Source organism: Apus apus, chromosome 5 (assembly GCF_020740795.1).
Source record: "Apus apus isolate bApuApu2 chromosome 5, bApuApu2.pri.cur, whole genome shotgun sequence".
Taxonomy (NCBI): Eukaryota; Metazoa; Chordata; class Aves; order Apodiformes; family Apodidae; genus Apus; species Apus apus.
The window spans coordinates 50927697-50947162 of record NC_067286.1 but is presented as its reverse complement, the minus strand read 5'-3'; the positions used below and the strand labels follow the sequence as shown (position 1 = coordinate 50947162).

The window sequence follows — 19466 nt, the reverse complement described above, 5'->3', positions numbered from 1 at the left end:
GGAAACCAATTACCCTGAACGTCCAGCTGGTTGCAGGAGTTAATATCTGCATAAAGTACACATGGTTATGGGCTGCATCACTGTACTTGCATCATCTAGTGAGTCTGCATGCAATGGGATCAGGTTATCTCTGATTTGTCAGCTCCCTTATGCTTTTGGGTCACACAATATCAGCAGAGGTGGTAGAATTTCAGCTATTTTTTGACTGATCTCTCCTTTCTGCAACACAGTGTCCTCAGTGACTCTGCTTGTCTCTCCTGTTTGAGCTGCAAGTATTTTGCAGCAGCAGCAGATAAACCTGGAGAAGGGGAAGACCCAGCTGTGGTCAGTCTCATTCCATTCCCTTCTGGTTTTATTCCATTTCTAGCCTGCCTGGCCAAATGTTGAGCAGAATAAAGCCTGCCTAATGTATATCAATGTGGTTTTTTTTCTGATCATTCATTCTAGAGGACGTGCCCCCAGCCACTGGTGCCCTCAGGAACAGTACGGACTAATGATTGCGATGTGAGCGACTTGTTGATTAACAAAAAGCAGTTGCAGGAAATTGCACTGGCTGCAGTGAATTTTTAGCAGGTGCCAGTGACAGGGCAATGTAGATGGATATTTCTGCAGGGCACCTAGCACACCCAAAGACATAATCAAGCAAATGCTCAATAATAACTATGATAAATGTTACTTTCAAAGGTTGGCTCCTAGCTACCTGAAAATATTCCATAAGCATTCTTAGCATAAATAGGAAGTCAAAGGCTCATTATTCACAGGTCTAGGTAGCACTGTTTGATTTATTTTCTTGAGTGCTCAGAGTAATTATACTTCCTTGCTAAACAAATGATTCTGGCTTTATTGTTTGTACAAACAAAATAATTGGGATTCATTACGTCAGTGGTCAGGTAATTGCTTCCTTTGAGATTCTGCTAAGAGTAATCTCCTGTAACACACAGACAGAAGGAACATGTAATTTAATCTTATTTAGAGACACCATTGATCTGGATTCAATCAAATTTATGCGGTCATTCAGGAAACTGTGCAAAGCAAGAGCTGCCACAGCTTACCAGGAAGAAAACAATAATACTCCCTGCTCTGGCCAAGTGCAGATTTGACTGAGAATCTTCATGGCAGAAAGTCACATCACAGAAATGCACAGCATCCTGTGTATATGCCTGTGCTAGTGGCACCTCTCTATTGAAGCCCATTTGTTTTCCTGAAGTCCTGGTGTGTTAGCCACTTGAAATCTTCTGTACAATTACATTCTTAGTAAAATGGAGAAGACTCATTAAAAGGTATCTTTCTGTCAGTTTTCAATATCTCTTTTATACAGATAGATAATATCTCTCCATGTGTTTTTTTTTTAATCACTGTACCTATAAGACTGTGCCTGCCTGCTTTAGGAATTAAACCATGACCCAGACACAGGAAGAAGGGCATCTTACTGTCCAAAATTAGCAGACAGACTTATTTTCCTTCAGGTGTGATGTTTGCTTAGAAAGTGAACCTAGGCAAAAAAAACCAAAAAAATAAAAAGCTGAATAATCCTGACTGCCTCTTCCTAACACTTACCCCCTGCTAAGTATGATGTGCCAGACAGCATCACCCCTTCCTTCTCCAGAAGGCCTATGAGCTTCCCTGCACGTTACTGCACATGTGAGACTGCCTGCCTGGCACTTATTTCTGTAGATTTTGTGTTGTTTACCAAGCAACGTTACAGCTTTTCCCAAATGCTAGAAAACAGAGACTCTTTGTTACTTAGTTCTGCCACTTCTGTGGCTTGCAACACTGTCCCCCTATAGAAGTGCTGGTGCAAGATGGCAAAGACATCCTGCTTCCCAGAACACCTCATTCTTAACTTTCTCATACTGTTGATGTGGTAATATCTAGGTATGTGGTTGGTGGTCCCTGCTTTCTGTGTTGAAAATATGCACCCTTTAGTAGCCTATCATGTTAGAAATATTTGCAAATTTTCACCAAGGAGACACATTAGAATTATTTTCTCAGCAGATGTAATTTTTTTGTTTATCTCCTAACTGAAAGGTAGTGAGGGAGATTTGTTGTCTAGTAGCAGAATGAAACCAATTTCCAGTATATACTTGAAAAAACTTTTTAACACGGCTGTAAGAAGCAGGGTAGGAAGATTTTTGTAATCAGTACCTCAAACTGTATGTCTTAGGTTTTTAGAAGTAAGCCAGCACATTTTAAAATTATTTAAACAAAATGCAAATATTAATCAAATTATGCGTGATGACTGCTGAAGCTTAAGACAGGTTTAACCTTGACTGGAGAGAAGTCACTCACAAAGCAGCTGGAAACATACGTTGTTGATGGGATAAACCAGCTTTTGATGTCAGTAGCTTTTTCTACAGGTTCCAGAACATGTCTTTATTTCATTTTTCATTCTTTCTATGCCCAACTTGATGAGTTTATTTCAAATTGCAAGGCTGGGTGGAAGCTGTAAATTGGGAAAAGCTGTTTTACTTCTCTGCCTTCCTGATTAAATGTACACCACCAATGTCTCCTGCTAAATTTCAGATGCACTGACTGGAAAGTCATCCAGCCACTTGCTGCCAATAACTGGCATTCTGAAAGCAGTACAGGATTCCTCTTAAATGCAAAATACATTTACTGGAATAAACTGTATTACTTATGAATGTATTTGAAACTGGTGGAGTATTCCTATGTTTTTAATTGAATTAAATTTAAATCCATGAGCAGCTGAGCCCCTCACAGTTGCTCACTCACACCCCCCACAGTGGGATGTGGAGGGGAATCAAAGGGTAAAAGGTGAGAAAACTCATGGGTTGAGATAAAGGCAGCTTAATAACTAAAAGAAAGAAAGAAAGGATTTCCCCCCCCCAAACAAACCAACCAACCAAAAACAACAACAACAAAACCCACAAACAAACAAAAACCCCAAGAAAACCTACAAACAACCCACAAGAAAAACACATAATGCAGAAAAACTCAAGGGCTCACAGCCAGCAAACTGATGTCCAGGCAACGGCACCCCTGGTAAAACTCCCCCCCCCACACCTATTTTTTATTGCTGAGTATGTTTTCATAGGGTTGGAAATACCTCTTTAGTCAGTTTGAGTCAGCTGTCTGGGCTGTGTGCCCTCCCAACTTCTTGTGCACCCCCAGCCTACTTGCTGGCAGCAGTGTGAGAGCAGAAAAGGCCTTGACACTGTCTAAGCAACTTTGCAGCTGAAATTCTGAAATATCTGCCATATGTGACTGCTGAAACCTCAGATACAAACTGCTTGCTTTACTTGTTTTCTGTTTCTTTTTCAATGAAGCTTTCATCAAAGATTGAAGCTTGTCATCCAACCATGTTGAGGTACTACAGAATCAACCCTAAGGGAGAAAACAAAGCCTGTGATTTGCCTGTATACTTATTTATGTACATATACTTCAGAATTGAAAAGAACGTGAAGGTTGCAAAGTCAGGCAATCTGAAGATAGAACTGAAATTGCTTGTGTGACCTCAGTTAACCTCCCTTCAGCACATTTTTTCTGGTAGCTCTTTATGGTAAGCACAGGACTCAAAAGAGGTCCCAACCATCCTTACTCATTCTTCAGTGCTGGTTGCCTATCCTGGGCAGTGCTTGCATTTAGGAAAGTAAAGTTCTGAACCCAGTGGCTCACTGTCCTTTTGCAGAAGCCACATAACCTCTGATTGACAGTATACAACTCCTAGTTCCTCCTGCAGTGTATGGGAATGAGGCAGAACTTTGCCCAGGAGCAAGCTGGATGCTCAGTTCTATGTTGATAGTAGTATCCACCTCCCCCAAATTATTTCCCTCTTGAAAAAAACAGCTGTGATTTACAATATGTTGCTTATTTAAAGAAGGATACTCATAGCTCTGAGTTGAGAACTGATGAGGAGCCCAGCTCCAAACTATCTCACATTGAAGTAAAAGTCCAATTTGCTTTGGTTTGAAAGAGTAGCCTGTGTTCCTCTGGAACTGATCTCTTCATGTTGGCAATAAACTGTCAATATGGGCAATAACTGGTAATTTGACAATAAACTGCCAAATTCAGTGGCAACTGAACTTGTACCTAGTGGGATCTGGGTACAGTGGGCCCTGGCAGAAACCCAGGGCCTTTCAGAGGCAAAATATGTCTGATAAGGCAACTGCTTTACCAAAAAAAAAAGAGATGGTGCACAATGATGGTATGCTTCTTTTCAGAATGAAAGGGACTTATGGTAAGCTGCTGTTATGGCCTTCCTGGCAGCTCTGCTTATTCTCAGAAGAATAATGAAGTGGTAGAATGAATATCTGTGTGTGTCATCCTTTCTAAGGCCTGTCCTTCCTATTAGGATGTACTTCCTCCATATCCGTTGCTATAGTTTAAGCCCATTAGGTTGTCATCTGCCCATTGTGGACATAGGCCTGGATTCTGTCTAATCATTTAACTCAGGGGTTTCCAAAATGGTACAGAAAGTGTAAATGAAGGTTGACTCTCCACCTCTTCTGGAAGAAGGAATTATGAGCCAGGTTTACAGCTAGCACAAGGAGTTTGTTCTTCATGCCAGTTGGTTGACCTGTGGAACTACTTGCTAAAATATATTGAGGGTTTTTAAAGTTTGTATAAGTTCAAGGGGAAAATGGAAACCTCTGAATGAAAGATTCTCTGCGTGTTCAATAGGTGGATGAGGTACATCAGGCTCAAGAAGCTGCCTGAGCTGAAACCAGTTGGGAACTGAGAATATTCAGGAGAAATGCTTGCCTTGGTATCTACACATCTGCAACAAATGTAGGGTAGTGTAGGCCGTATTCTGTAGAATATAGGATACTTGAGCTGGGTCCTGCACTGGCGTGAAGCAGCATGGCTGTTGGTGTCTTTGTATAGTGTCTGTAGGGTCACTAAGGCATTGGTCCCCTTATCCATGTGGAGAGCAGGAGTTTTCAGGCACCAGTGCATTTCCCAGGTTAGTCTCTCAGTGAAATGCTCTAAGGTAGAAGGAATTAATCCAGACAAAATCGTTTTTCTCTGCTGGATCACTGATTCTGTGATGCAGGTATGATTTTTGTCAGGCATACTGGTGACATAAAAGCAGCAGCAAAAAACCACTGGTGAGCATGGTATAAGCTGCTGTATTCCTCTGCTCCCTCAAATACCTAAATTAACTGTGTGTTTTCCTATATCCTGGAATGTGGTCAATAGCCAAGCAGGGAGTGCACTGATTTTTTGGTAAACCACTTCAGCAACTTACACAGGAATATTATGTAGCAAGTTCTAAAGTGTTTTTCTGCTGTTTCCCATCTAAGTGATTTTTCATGGTGCGTTTGGTAAAGAATTATTAACTGCAAACAGATTTAAGTGCTGAGGACTCCCTAGATCTAAACCAATGCTTGTCATTCAAATGCCCCAACATGAATCAAGTACAAATGTGAATGTTCACAGCCAGTGTAGTTCATTTGGTAACAAGCATGCATTTAGCATTACACAAAACACAGCCTCTACCCCTTGACAGTCATTGCTTGTCCTGGTATTTTTAGAGAGAAGGGGGAGGACATTTATCCTTGATGGCAAACTTTAAAAGTATATTTTCTTTTAAAATGTCAACCTATTCCTTTTCCATTTGTATTTCAAAAATGTCTCTGACACTTCGGCTCGATACCCAGGTATTCCAGCTGTTATTCTAAGATGGTGGAAATTAAAGTTCTGTTGACTTCACTGGAGCTTTGCCAGTTTTCCTCAAAGATTGATTTTATTTCAGAATATTTAGTGGAGCCTGGATCTAACACACGCACTGCAGGCACTGTGGGTGCCAGGCAGCAGCTGCACTGGTGCCAGGAGCTGGAGTGATTGGAGAAGGGGAATTCCACTGCATAGCAAGGGTTGTGGATCCCACTTTTGATCTCATAGAGAAATTAAATGCTCAAACTGACTTTTGCAAAAGTGGAACTGTGTTATACTGCCCTTTTCTAACCCAGAATGATGTGCTAAAGGGTTGGAAGTGGGGTCCTGATTCCAAGTAGACACGTACAGCCTGGATCACTCTGAGCCCATCAGAGCAAAACTTAGGCATGTAAGTAATGAATCCATTTGTAAGGGTATCTGCTGAACTCCATGAATAAGTAGTCCCCAGTCCTGGCTTCGTTTAGTTGTCTCTGTGCATAATCCTGCTGCAGACACTGAAGTTAATGGTAAATCTCCCACGGATTTCAGTGCATGCAGGTTGGGGCCCTCATATATTAAGGGCTTATCATTGCAAATTTGCTGAAAGCACCAAACCCTCACAACTCTTGTGTGCCTCATCTTCATTCCTGCAGAGACATCATAATACCATGTTTGTGGTAGCAGAGTTATTCCCATGGCAACACATGGAGTCAGAAATACAAGATTCTGACCTTGCTATGTGATCAAACAAAAGGAAGATGCTGGGCAGCAAAGACTAAAGTTCATCAAACACTAATGCCTTTTTTTTCATTGGCAAGTAAGTTACGACTCAGATACTGTGGGTCAAGAATGACAGAGCAAGCAGCTGCTGCTCTGCTGCATCTGCCTGACACAATAATTAAATCTCATTAGCTATTTGGTATAATGAGAGCAAACCAACTACAACAGAAGAAGGATTTCACAGCACAACTGTCTCATGATCTGTAACTGCAGCTGTATGTTTGCCTTCATAATTAATTCTGTAAGCATTTGTATAGAGCTGCAAGAGACTGAAAAATTTAGAAAGCAGTGGAAGAAGGAGACCCTTAAAAATAGAAAGGGTTAATTATTTTTCTCTACTATCATTCTGCCCTTTATGTTCTCCACTGAAGTTTCCTACAGAGTGTTCATGTGGTGCTTTAGTAGGATTTTAGCATTGCCTGTTGAGCCAAGGATCCAGTAGAGGCCAGAACTAATTCTGCTGCAGTACTGACATTGCCTGTGGCTTCACCACAACAAATCATAGAATCATAGAATGGTTAAGGTTGGAAGGGACCTTAAAGATCACCAGGCTCCAACCTCCCTGCTGTGAACCGGGACACCTCACACTAGACCAGGCTGCACAAAGCCTCATCCAACCTGGATGATGACACATAGTTCATCTGATGGACAGAAGATACCCAGGAATCTTGCCAGGGAAAATCTCACTTCTTAATTACTCTTTTCTGAATTCTGTAGCCCCCCAAAAATTTTCTTCTAGTTTTGTGGATTCAAACTAGATTCATGCTAGGAGAAAACACTTTGCAGCAGTGAATTTTTTGAGAAAGTGAAATATTGTCCTAAAAACAATTGTTTAGGTACCATTTTCAGTCAGCTGCAGCACACCAAGCACCCCAGCTGGATCCCAGGGCAAGGACAACATGGGTTGTTCTGCCCCTCTACCTGGCAGTTTGATGTAACTGAAATGCATACCTCCAGGTCTGTATTTTTCTAAGTTTCTCTTTGATTTGTGCCTTTCAGAAGCGCTCTGGACGTGTGTGCTCCTTCCTGCATCGAGTGTGCTGGGCAGCACTACCATTGCAACTACTCCTCTTGCTCCTCCTGCTCCTGGCTGTCCTCCTGCCCCTGGCAGAGGAGACCCACAGCTGCACACTGGCCAACAACTTTGCTCGGTCCTTCAAGCTGATGCTGAGACATGAGGGCCCACCTCCAACCTAACTTCTTGGCGTGGCATGAGGTGACTCAGAAATAAAGACTCTTTATTTTTAACAATCTCAAGTATTGTAGATTTTATGGCTTCCTAACAAGGCCATCATATCAACCGGATAGGTCAAATAAATGCAACATACTATTAGTCCACTTAAATCATGTATTTGAGCAAAATTAATATTTTTACAATATTTTATTACTATATTTATAATATGTATATAGAGATTGTGTATGTATATGTATGTACATATATGTATGTAAATGCATATCTGTTATCAAACTAACATCCACCATCCACTCATCCACTGTTGAAGGATATTCCTCCAACGTTTCTGTTTCTACCATCTTTCAGCAAGGAATACTGAATGGTGGCTTTGTTGTGGGGTTTTTGGGGTGATTTTAACAATCAGATTCTCATTGTTTACAACTGAAGTCAGAGTATGAGAAGATGTAAGCCTGCACCAAAGTGCAAGTTTGAGAGCAGGCAGAGTAGAATCATGTTTGAATATGGTGGTTGACATTCAGCTCAAAGAAAATTGGAATTATTCTGTTTGAAATCTTGGCCTGTTTCGGTTCTTTTTTCAGTATCTGAGTGTAGGGATTGTGGAAGGTAATGGAAATGTTTCTACTGACTTCAGTAGGAGTGGGCCTCCTCTTGTTCTCATTTTTTTACCAGATTTCTTTTGCAATTACTGTGTTCTCCAGCCCACGTGAATGAGGAAAGGTTGAATACAGCAGGAGAAAAGCTGGGGAAAAAAGAATATGTGTATATTTTTAGCATCTCTATAGCAAGAGACCTTTTAAAATCAGATAATAATTTTCTGAACAAATTTGTGAGCACTAAACAAAACCTCATTTCAGAAATCTTCTCTAGAGAAAGCAGTGGTGTTTTTTTCTTGTTTGTGGGATTTTTTACTTTATAAAGAGGCACTTGGTAATGGATCATAAAGTCTGAACAGTGGGATGCAGCCTGGCTCAGTGTTGGCAAAGCAAAGGTTGGAAGTGCTTTAGTAATACCACTCTGGAAACAAGATTCCTTCCTAGGATGTTTCTGTATTAATGGTTTGTTAAACTGATGTAAACTGATTGTATCAGAGACAGTCAAGCATAGATTTTTATATGCTCTAAACTCTGGTATGGTCACAACTTGTCATTTATTTACCTAACCTTATGCCTGATTTATCACATTTTTGAATGTACATTTTAACATTGCCTTTTAATGTAAAACCAATTCTCACTTTACTGTGATGAAACCATTCTTAGTGGTGTTTTACCTAAACTGACTCTGAGCAAAAAGGTGATTTTTAAAGTTTCATGCCATTTCTAAGAGCTATCCCTTTTTGTCTCACGTTTTTAGCTCCAGTAGTAATCATTTAAAAAAACAAACAACTAAGAGAAAAAACATTGACTTTTCCCATCCTGGCTATGTTGCAGGAGGAATTTGCCTTCTGGGTATCAGTATGGTATATTCAGTGTTGATTTCTGCATAGGTTCCAGAATAGTACTAAATCGCTTGTGCAGGTAAAGTATTTAGAAGCTGAGAGACTGAAGGAGAAAGTCTTTAACAAAACCATGAAAGGGAGGTGTACAGCAAGGAGCTCATTATATGCAAAGAATGAGGGAGAACAGGCAGATGTGAAAGAGGACTAGCTAAAGATAGAGGTGTCCAACAATTTATAAAGCCTAAAAAACAAGGTCACAATAAATAGAAAAGAATACAGGCTCGAAGGAGGAAAAATCTCTGAGTCTTTTTCATTTCCTCTCTCAGGTACAGAATTGGTGCTATGCATATTAAACAGCTTTTCTTCAGTAAAGTTTAAAATGGTGCAAGTAACAGGGACTCTACCAAGGTACTGAGGAGACCCTTCCACCACCAGGACTCTGTCACTTTGTTTTGTACTAATGCTTCTGACTGCACTGTCTTTGCTAGAGTTTAATAAAATTGTCAATTTTCTGCTGAAAGTGAAAAGGGCAGAAATTAGAGAAAAGAGAGTACGGATGGTGAAGATATTCAGGTAGAGCACAAGGGGAGGGTGAGGAGGAGCTGAACTGTTGTCGATTAAAACCTGACTGTCAGGAGGTAGCAGATGAGCTCTAGAGAGCCGGCATGAGGGGCTGAAAGCAGAAAGGTGAGAAGAGAGGATGTGTGCTAGGCTGTAAGTAAAACATTCGCATCTAAACGAGAAGTGAAGGAAGGTAAGGCCTGTTATATCTTTTGTGAAGGAGCCAGATGGACCAGAGAATGGGACAATTTAATTCCTTCTTTGCAAGAGTTCTTTCCAGCAGCAGAGGATGTACCTCCTTCTCTCCCCTGATTAGCTGTTCAAGAGCCATGCATGCTCCTGCAGTGCTCCTCTAAACATTGCTGCCAGCCCTGAGTGTAGAACCCTGTGGCTGTGCAGCAAGGAGCTAATCATCACACACATCTCCATTTCACATTAAATGCTCCAGTAAAAAAGATGTGTGGGGGAAGAAGGGCAGTAGCAAAACCTGTTGGATGTGCTCGTGAGTATGTGTACTTGTGCATGCACTTTTCTCTGGCATAGCTACATTGCACTTTAAATTTTGCTGAGCTGTCCCAGGTGGTGAAAGTAGATTGCCAATGAGTAAGTAAAAATAATGAGAAATAGCATAGCCACAAGAGAAAATCAGTAGGGAGATGGATGGATTTTTTCTACAAAAGCACAAAATCTCACATCAGATTTCTTTCTGCCCAGTCTTTCTGATCTGGATGATTTTTATGGGTTCAGAAACGCATTTGACACCACAGGAGTATGCAACTGGGGGGAAAAGGTTTCTACACAGAGGAGCATAACAGAAAAACTGCATCGTCACCTTGATTTTTCAGTGTTGTGGCAGGTTTAAAACCGCCACTAAATTAGAAACACACTTTTGCTGGTTTGCATTCAATTTATTCTCTAAGTCCCCTGTCTGTAATCTTGGAATTTTTTGCTTTAAATATCAGCAAATCCATTCTCGTTAACTTCAGTAATCTAAATATCTCACATAAGTGATGAATCTTTTTACTGATTTGCAATGGAAGCAGTCCAAAGCACAGGACTTTGATGTTCATCTCACTCAAAGGAATTTCACTCTTCCATAATTTCATTGACCTCACCTGTCCAATGCAGGTGTGAGATTTTTCTAAGAAAGATTTTTTTAAAATCACAGAAGTAAGACTGGAGTGTAATTCCAAATTTTACTTTCTTTTTTATTCTCGTTTTTCTTCTGAAAAGTTTGTGATACTGATCCCTGAAAGTGTGTGTGTTAATATTAATCAAGTCAGTAGCTGGAATAATGAAGCTGACTGCCCAGTTCAACTTCCAGGAAACTCAAGAAAGCTCAGATTTTTCAAAACACAAGCTAAATAATGCCATTTCCAAATCAATCTTTAAAATCTTGAGCACTGTCCTTCATGCCTGAATCTTTGCTCACATATGATTTGGGTCTTTCACCTTCACTTTTGAGCCTATAAAATCTCCAGCTCATGCATCTCTGACACCCATACATAACTGTGATGTGTTAGAGCTCAACTTTGAATTGGGGCCACTGTCTTAAGACATCCCTTGCCAAAACCCTAGGATTCACAAAACAGATACGCATCCAAAACTGAGGACTTGCACTACTTTAACCTAAATCCAACCACTCTCTGAGCATGCTAAAACCCTATAAAACAGATTTAATATGTTTGAGCTCATAAATTGTGCATCTGGCTCAGCCTACGTAGCCTATACTGCCTGCAGATACCCAGCTTGTTCACAGAGAAGAGCTCTTCTGTATTTCTCCAAGCTCTTTTGCCTCCACTATTGGACTCGATGTTTGATTGACCACATTAATGACCTTTCAGTGTTGAAGGCAAAATCCTGCACTCCACTGCCCATGCATTAAAGTCAGAATTCTGCACAGCCCCAAAGACACGCTTCAAACCCAACCTTTGGAGTGAAAGGAAGCCTAATTTATAAATTGTGATTTTGTAGCCAGATGCTTTCAACAGAATTTTCCATTATTGCAGGTAGAAAATTGTTATTGTGCCATGTATCTATTAACAGCCCTTTTTTCTGACTCCAGCTTGCAATTTAGATTGTATTAAATATTCTTTATATATGCCCTCTCCAGGAATATCTGTACAAAAAACATATTCAGTTCTATGCACACACATTATTACAAATGTTGTGTTCCCCTGTTAGCACAGAGTCTCCGCAGCAGTCATGATTTCTGGCTCATGTGCCCTGACTGAGATACTTACTAAACTCAAACGTTTGGGGCTGAAAAGAAAACTACTAGCCTAACTAATAAAACCCCCTAATGATGACTGAATAATTTGAAGGACTTTTAGAATAGCTTTTTGCTTCTCCTTAATCCCATTTGTTGGGATAGTTGAAGACATCAGAGAAAAGAAATGTCTCCAAAAATGGCCATCCCTAGATAAGCAAATTGTAATCTCTGCACATCAAAGAAATAGTATGTTCTCTTTAGTTGCTCTAGTAGTTAGGGAGTTTGATCTGACTGATCTCCTCTTCAGTGTTAAATATGAGAAGTTTCACTCTGTTGTGTGTGCCTACACATCTTAGCACTAAAGAGGTTCGAAGAGTGAGTTCACATACAGGAATTCTTTTAACTTGTGTCAACAAGAGAGTACATTGTCTTCTTTTCTGCAGAAAAACAAACAAACAAAAAACAACCAAAAAAGACACACTATGTCAGTGATCTCCAGAGCAAACCAAACTTTTTGAAATAACTAAAGATTACAGACTGAAATTAAATTATCCATGTTAGTAAACTGGAGAAGTAGTTTTGCCTTTCAATAAATGCTGTTATAAATACCCAGAAAACATACTTTTGCCTGGCATCATAGATTTCTTTGAAGCCATAGGTTATGCACCCAGCTGGCTGTAAGAAATGCTTTTGGAGACTTTACTATCCATTGGATAGTATTATTTGCTAGTCTGCAGCTGAAAACACGTTTACCCAATGAACTATATCAGCTTCCTCCAGAGTTGCTGGGGGCTGTCAAGGATGTTCTTAGTAGTTGATCATTGACCAGCTCTGAGCCTTTACAAGTTTATTGCATTAATCTGTCAGTGGTTGGTAACTCTCAGAAACCAGTTTATTAAAATACTAAAGATAACATTGTTGGGAGAGCCATCACAATTCATTCAGAAAGCAATGTTATTACTTTTGCCATCTTTAATTATCTATTGGTTATGCTGGGTTATAAGCAGATTACTGTAGGGTAACTGTGTGGAATGTTTTAGGCACAGGGCTTTTTGACTTGCACGTATATGTTTAAGAATTGTGAGTTCATTTTGCACTTGCTCAATGGTAAAAAAACAAAGTTGCTTGAAGGTATCATTTAAAAGAAAAAAACTAACAACAACAACAACAAAAACTGAAACAAAACAAAAAAAACCCTAACAACGAAACAACAACAACAAACCAACAACAAAAAAACCCACAACCATAAAGCAGGATGGAATCATCAGGTCATTTTTTAATTCTCTCTTCTCAATCACATTTAAAATATGATTATGTGTCTACAGGAGAGATATCTGTAGATCTGGAAAGAAAATAAATATCTATCAGGACTATACCAGTTCAAGCAGTAGCCCAAATGGCACCTCAGTTATCTAACCTACCTCAGCAATTGCCATATTTAGCTCATCGTACCTGTGAGCTAACCACCCTCCTCCAAGTAAAATGTGGGTGAGATGAAACTGCACAGGTGAAGGTATAACATCCCAGTGGAAGCTGCAGCAGACATTAGGTCTTCAAAAGGCAGCCTAATATCTCAATGCAAGAGATGAAAATGTAGGTTTGGTGTAACAAGCACAACCCAGGACTAATGACCCAAGAACAAGGGTTTGCTGTCCTGCTCTGCCAGACAAAATTTTGACAGTGGCTGTCAGCACTGTTCAGTTTCACATCCCTGAATGTAGAAGGAAGCTCCCCTTGGAGTGATTCACTCTAGCTGAGATTTCAGCCTTAGAAGTGTTTTGTTGTGGTGGGTTTTTTTTCTTTTCATTATATACAGAACAAACTGCTAAATAAAGCCCTCAGTGACAGATTAATGGTGGTAGGCATTGATGCTCCAAGAAAAGATGCAGGAAGTGCTATTGTAGGTAGCAAGGTTGTCATGAAGGTCTCTGTTCAATCCTTAAGAATTAGAGATTCAGTATAGAACTGATGTAGATTGTCTGTTCCTTTGCAAGTAAATGCCAGGTGTTGCCTTAGTCTTCTGGACTAGGGGCTGAGCCTGTTCAGTGCCTTACTGAATGCTAGTGGATTTCTGGCTTCAGAGCCCTTTACAGCAGTGAGTTCCACATCCTCCTTACAAGTTGTGTGAAAAAAGTATTTGCCTGAATTGCTTTTGAATCAGAAACCTTTTGGTTGGGGGAGGTGCATTGTTTGATTCTCCTACTTTGGCCCTTGTGTGTCGAATTCAAGAAACCAGAAACATCAGTACTACCCTTTCCAGACTATGCTTTGTCTTTCCTTTTATCAGAGCAGAGAAGGTTTGGCTTTCTCTCCTTCCTAAAGTAGATGATCCCAATCTTTTCTGCTTCTTTTCATGTTACAGTTCTTCCTGTCAGCTGATCATTCCTATCACTGTTCTCTTAACTGTTTCCAGTGCCAGTTCTTCCTCCACACATAGAGAAAAAAAATCCGGTCCTGTTTCAATAATTTGAAATTCAGTAAATTTTTCTCCCATTGCAGTCCTCCTACATATGGTCTGCCTGCTTCTGCTAGCCCCTGTGTCAAAACAGTCTTCGTCACTGTCTGACAGGACTCTGGTCCCTGCCAGCCATCTCTTCCAAATGTCCTGGCCATGTCCTGCCCTCACCTTGTTGGCTCAGACCTGCCCTTAATATTCACATCTGCAGTTGCGAGTGCAAGGGTGTCACTTAACAAGGATTAATAATGAAGCCTTGCCATTAGCATTGTTCACAGCCTGCCTGTTCCCCTTTCTTCTCTCTAAGCAGGTTTTGATGTGTAATCCAATTACTGCCTGCAGAAAGTTGCCCCTTAATCAGTGAGGAGGGCCAGTGTTTCAGCCTTAGCTCTATTCTTGCATTGTCCTTGCCCATGTAAGTGCTCCCACCTGCTGCTGTGCCCGGGTGGTGCACTCCAGGGTGGATGCCCTTGAGCTGCTGGGAATGTTTGAATGTTGCTGTTATACACCCTAATAAGGCAGGACCTAGGGTTTGGGTTTTTTTTTGAGTTCAGAAGAAAAAAAAAAAAAAAAAAAAGAAAAAGAAAATGGTCACTTTTAAGAAACTGATTTCACAACTCATTTATCAAGTCCTCTAGCAAACCATTTATTTTAGCTCCTTTTTGCTCCATCAAAAGCTGTATATTAAAAGGGAGAGGTGAATTTGGAGAGGCTGAATACAAGACAGGCTGAGGTGCCACCCGCCCTCACCAGCGCTTTGCCATTAGACCTCCAGCTGGAATTCAGGGGTAGGAGCTATTATTTTTCCTGAAGTGACTCCCACCTTCAAAATCAAATTATTTCTTTTGTCAAGTCCAATAAGCATTGAACACCACAGACTTGGTTTCACTACAGATGTGAATGAACACTTCTGTGTGGTACTTTCCATTGCCATGAAATATATACGTGTGTGTGTGTGTATGTAGATATGTGTAATGGGGAGTGTAATTATTGTTCTACTTCAAGAAAGGTGACATTCCACTTCAGTGTAACTTCCAAGTGCAGCTTTTAAAAGAAATTGTGTCTTAAAGGGAAGCTGGAAGAGTTTAGAGGTATGTGTTTTAATGAGCTTTAATAAGCTTTGAGCTAAGGCTTCAGCCTCTAAGGCTAAGAGCACCCAATATGATTTTTCCATCACCTTCCCCAATCAGACCCTGTAAGAGTTTAACCTGGGAGTCACAGCTCAAGCACTGGCTACTCGTGAAGGTGTTCAGATGCTGAAAGTATTAAATGTGCATCTGTTCTCAAAGGCCAACCTCCATTTTGTACATGTGCTTGACTGGGAGCCAAAAGATATACCTTTGACTTGCTCTGAGACCCTGACTGTCATTTTTGTCTCAGAAGGTGTATTCTTTTTGATCAATGTCACTCTTGCCAGTTTGGGGTTTTTTTTCCATTTTATTTATGCTAATTGAGTTTATCAGATGATTCCAGGAGAATGCACTCCACCTGCCCAGCCTCAGGGCTTCCCTTCTAGCAACATACCTTCTTCTCATTTGTTTACTAGGGTGTACTGGACCACTGTGAAGCAATCACACATGCAATAAGACAAGCATTGCATTTTTCTGTCATTGCCTTTTGCAACACTTAACACTCCATTGACATTGAAAAGTGGTATGACTCCCAGAAGCTGCATTGTTTTTTGCCAGCAATACAATCAATGTACAGTGCTTCTTCAGGGGACCTGACCTCACTTCTCAACGCATCTGGCTGTCTTGGGCCCAATTTCATTAACAAGGCTGGATTATAAACAATCTTGGATCCCTTCAACAACACTCCATCAGTCTTGCCCCCATCAGTTTTTTTCTTTTGTTTAGTTTCAAGCTAGAAGAAAGTTAAATAAATGTACTAAGACTCCCACATAGGGTGAGTAAATATCCCATATATTTCACAGAAATTACAACAAAATGAAGGGAAGTGAAGTTTCTGCAGTCAAACTGTCCTCTGCTTTTAATTTAAAAATCAACAAATATTGAGGTACATTTTGCCACCTTCTGCTAGAAGTGATCTGGAACTAAAATGTGAATCCTCCCAAATGGGAGGTTTACTGATGTGGATCTAAATTTCACCAGTGTATCCCATGTTAGATCACCCAGCACTGGGCAGACAGGAAACTTAAGACTGTTCGTAAGACAAACTCATCTTGCAAATGGATTTTAAATTCTTCAGAGCTCCTATCCACTTCCAAATGTTGATAATAGGGGGGGATCAGAAACCTTCTCATGAACCCTGTGCATTTTGCATGTTGAAACCCTGGCTTGAATTCAGGTCTCCACCTCAGCTTCTTGTAAATGTTAATATTCAAGCAGAACAAAAACGTTAGAGGCAATTACAACATGAACATTTCTTGTTTATGTATAGTAGCTGATAGCAGAGCCTGTAATAATAATAATCTGTGTTTATACATGTGCTGGTCAATGTAACATTTGGGTACAAAATACCTTTTCACTGTCACAAGAAAATAACTGGATTGATGTAACTTTTTTCTTGTATTAATATAATCTCTTGCCTTGCAGGGACCAGTTCCACTTCTGTCATGTTATTTATGATTTTTAAATACATTTATGATAAATTAGGCTCGTTTCTAAGGTAAACAATACTGGAGCCAAGCAGCTGTCTCTGTACATGTGCATGTTATCACAGCTGATATCAAGTCCAAGTCAGACTCCTTGTCTTGCTTGGACCTTTCTTTAACTTTTCTGGCTTTTTCAGGGAAATGTGGACCAGCCTATTTTCTTATTAAAAATACAGCTTTTTGAAAAGCTGAACTTATTTTTTAAATCTTTGTTTTTACAATTACTGAGTCAGAAAGTCTGTAACAATCATATTTTTCTAAACTGCCAATTGCTTGTGTTGGTAATTGATATATAAATATATATTTTATTCTACAAATTTCCATGTAGTTTTGAAACTCTTTGTTTTCATATATATCCTATTTTCTTGAATTATCTCAAAAAGCTATGTGTCTGTATAGTGACTATATGAAATTGTATAAAATGCAGCTGCATAAAAAGGCTGACTTTATTTTTTATTTAAGTTGTTAGAGCAAAGTCATCCTGTTACTCCACACAAGATGCATGGAAAGAAATCAGGTCATTGTTTTGAAAGGCTGGAGAGCGTTACGTGACACTTCCTAAAAATTCTCAGCTGGGAGTCAGGAGAATTTATTCTGCAAATGGTGCCATTTTGGGGCCTGATTCTATAGTTTATTTACACTGTTTAGGACATATAATGTGTGAATAGCAGTGATGGAGTAAGGCCCTTTTCTAATGAAAAATGGGGCCTTTTAACTAGTTACGGGGCTATATCTTCAGTATTTAAGGACAACTTCTTGTGTTCTTTTCTGTGCTGTGGGCTCCTCCTGTGTATTCTGGATTTATTACATAGCTGAAATGCCACATTAAATTGACTGAAGCCCCGTGCACAGATGAACATGATAGAAAGCTGCAATGAAATATTGCAGGAAATGGCCTGATTTCATTCTTCAGAGCAATAGTTAAAGTAACTCACAGCCTTGGCTTCTGTGCACCTGTAAAGCAGGGGCCCTTGGTTTGTACTTTGGTCATGGTGTATCATGGAAGGATTTCTGCTCTCTGCCTGTAAAATAGTGTCTATTCCTTGACCTTGTCAGAAGCATAATATTTTCTCAAGCTAAAAAATATGTATCTGATTCTGCAAGACTTATCTGAGAGTTAAGGGCAGCTGGGACCTTCTGTGATCAGGCCACATTATTCTGAAAGTTTATCCTTCAGTGACAAATAAAATATGATGTGGCTTTGCTGTTTGCAAGGAGGATAAAGAGCCTGCAAATTCATCACCCCAAGCCCTAGCCTTGTGGCTGTTTTGAGATTCTCCACTGTTACCAATGAATTTTGTTGAATCGGATTATAAAATCAGAGTATTTTATTGCATGTGTCCTTTTTTTTGTAATGAAAAAAAAAAAAAGCTGTATTTGATGTTGCAGTCATAATGCAGTAAATAAACATATGTATTTCTTTTTAAGGACTTTTAAGTTATTCTGGGGGGAGGTTTCACTTTTTTGCTGTGCTCTATTTCTTACTGTCAGAGTATTTGGGCTGACCTAGAAACACCCAGACCAAGCAAATCAAGGACAAAATTTTCTGCTTCTTGCCTCTCCACTCATGTACCACTGGAAGAAGGTTGTGCTGAATGTACCTACTTCACTCTAGCCCTGTAAGATTTTAATAGTAAATGTCAACTTTTCTATAAAACTGTGCAGTTGTTTGAATAGAATTCTACTGGACCCCAAGACAATGTGAATTTGCTAAATCGTGTTATGATGCTATGATTTTTTACAGTGTTGGCCTTTTACACTATCTGTGGGGTTTCCCTCAATCCCAAACCTGCTAAGACAAAAGGAAGTTTTTTTGATAACCTCATGGTTTAGGTTAACACCAGTCACATGTAGTGAGTGAGCAGTGTATGAGTTCAAACACCGCTGATTTATCTGAAGGGTAATCACTGCAACATGGTTGTGTGGATACACAGCTCTCATTAGCATCAAGATCTTTGCTGGTTTCTTTCCCGAATCTTTATGAGATAGAGTTTGCCAGCTTCTCTGACATTTAAAGGCTCCACAGGCAGTTACTTCTGGAAGAGTGAAAAACCACTGTGGTTTTTTGGTGAACCTGTGTGTGAGGTTCCCTGTTGCTGTAATGAACACCCTGAGCTTTATCCAGTCTTTGACTTCTCTCAGGTATTTGGACCATGTGGTCCTGTGCCTTCCTGTGAGCTGTTTCCTGCTAAGCCCCCAGAAGTACAAATGCAAACACTTCAACTGCCCATAGCTGTGTCAAGATCAGAGCAGCAGCTCGAATCCCTCCCAGAAGAGAATGCGATAAAACAAGTCCAGGGCTGTAGGAAGAGCAAGATGTGGTGGTGGGACAGTTACATTCCCATAAGAGCTACAATGAGTGCGTAAAAGAAATTTCAGTTCTTACCAGTATTTTTCTCCTTTGCAATGCATTTTTTCATCTTACAGTTTATTTTTTGTGGAGCCAGAAAGTAGTGTTCTTTGTGTGAATCAGGCGTCTTCTGGAACCAGCAAAGAAACGCAGAACCTGATTTTGTTCCCAACATTGTACATAAAACAGGAAAGACTGTTGTCCAGGAGGGAGGAGAGAAAAGTGCCTAAGTACAGCTCACACTT

General features: G+C 40.0%; 1 protein-coding gene across 2 annotated transcripts in view; it reads left to right on the top strand.

Annotated features, from left to right (window-relative positions):
• The window catches only part of SYNE3 (spectrin repeat containing nuclear envelope family member 3), a 66682-nt gene extending 48384 nt beyond the window's left edge, over positions 1-18298 (top strand). For both annotated transcript variants that reach the window (XM_051621942.1, XM_051621945.1), the window contains exon 17: positions 7399-18298. In XM_051621942.1, coding sequence (XP_051477902.1) covers positions 7399-7596 — 198 coding nt within the window. In that variant the 3' untranslated portion in view covers positions 7597-18298. The remainder of the gene's footprint in view (positions 1-7398) is intronic.
• The last annotated feature ends 1168 nt before the right edge of the window (positions 18299-19466 follow it).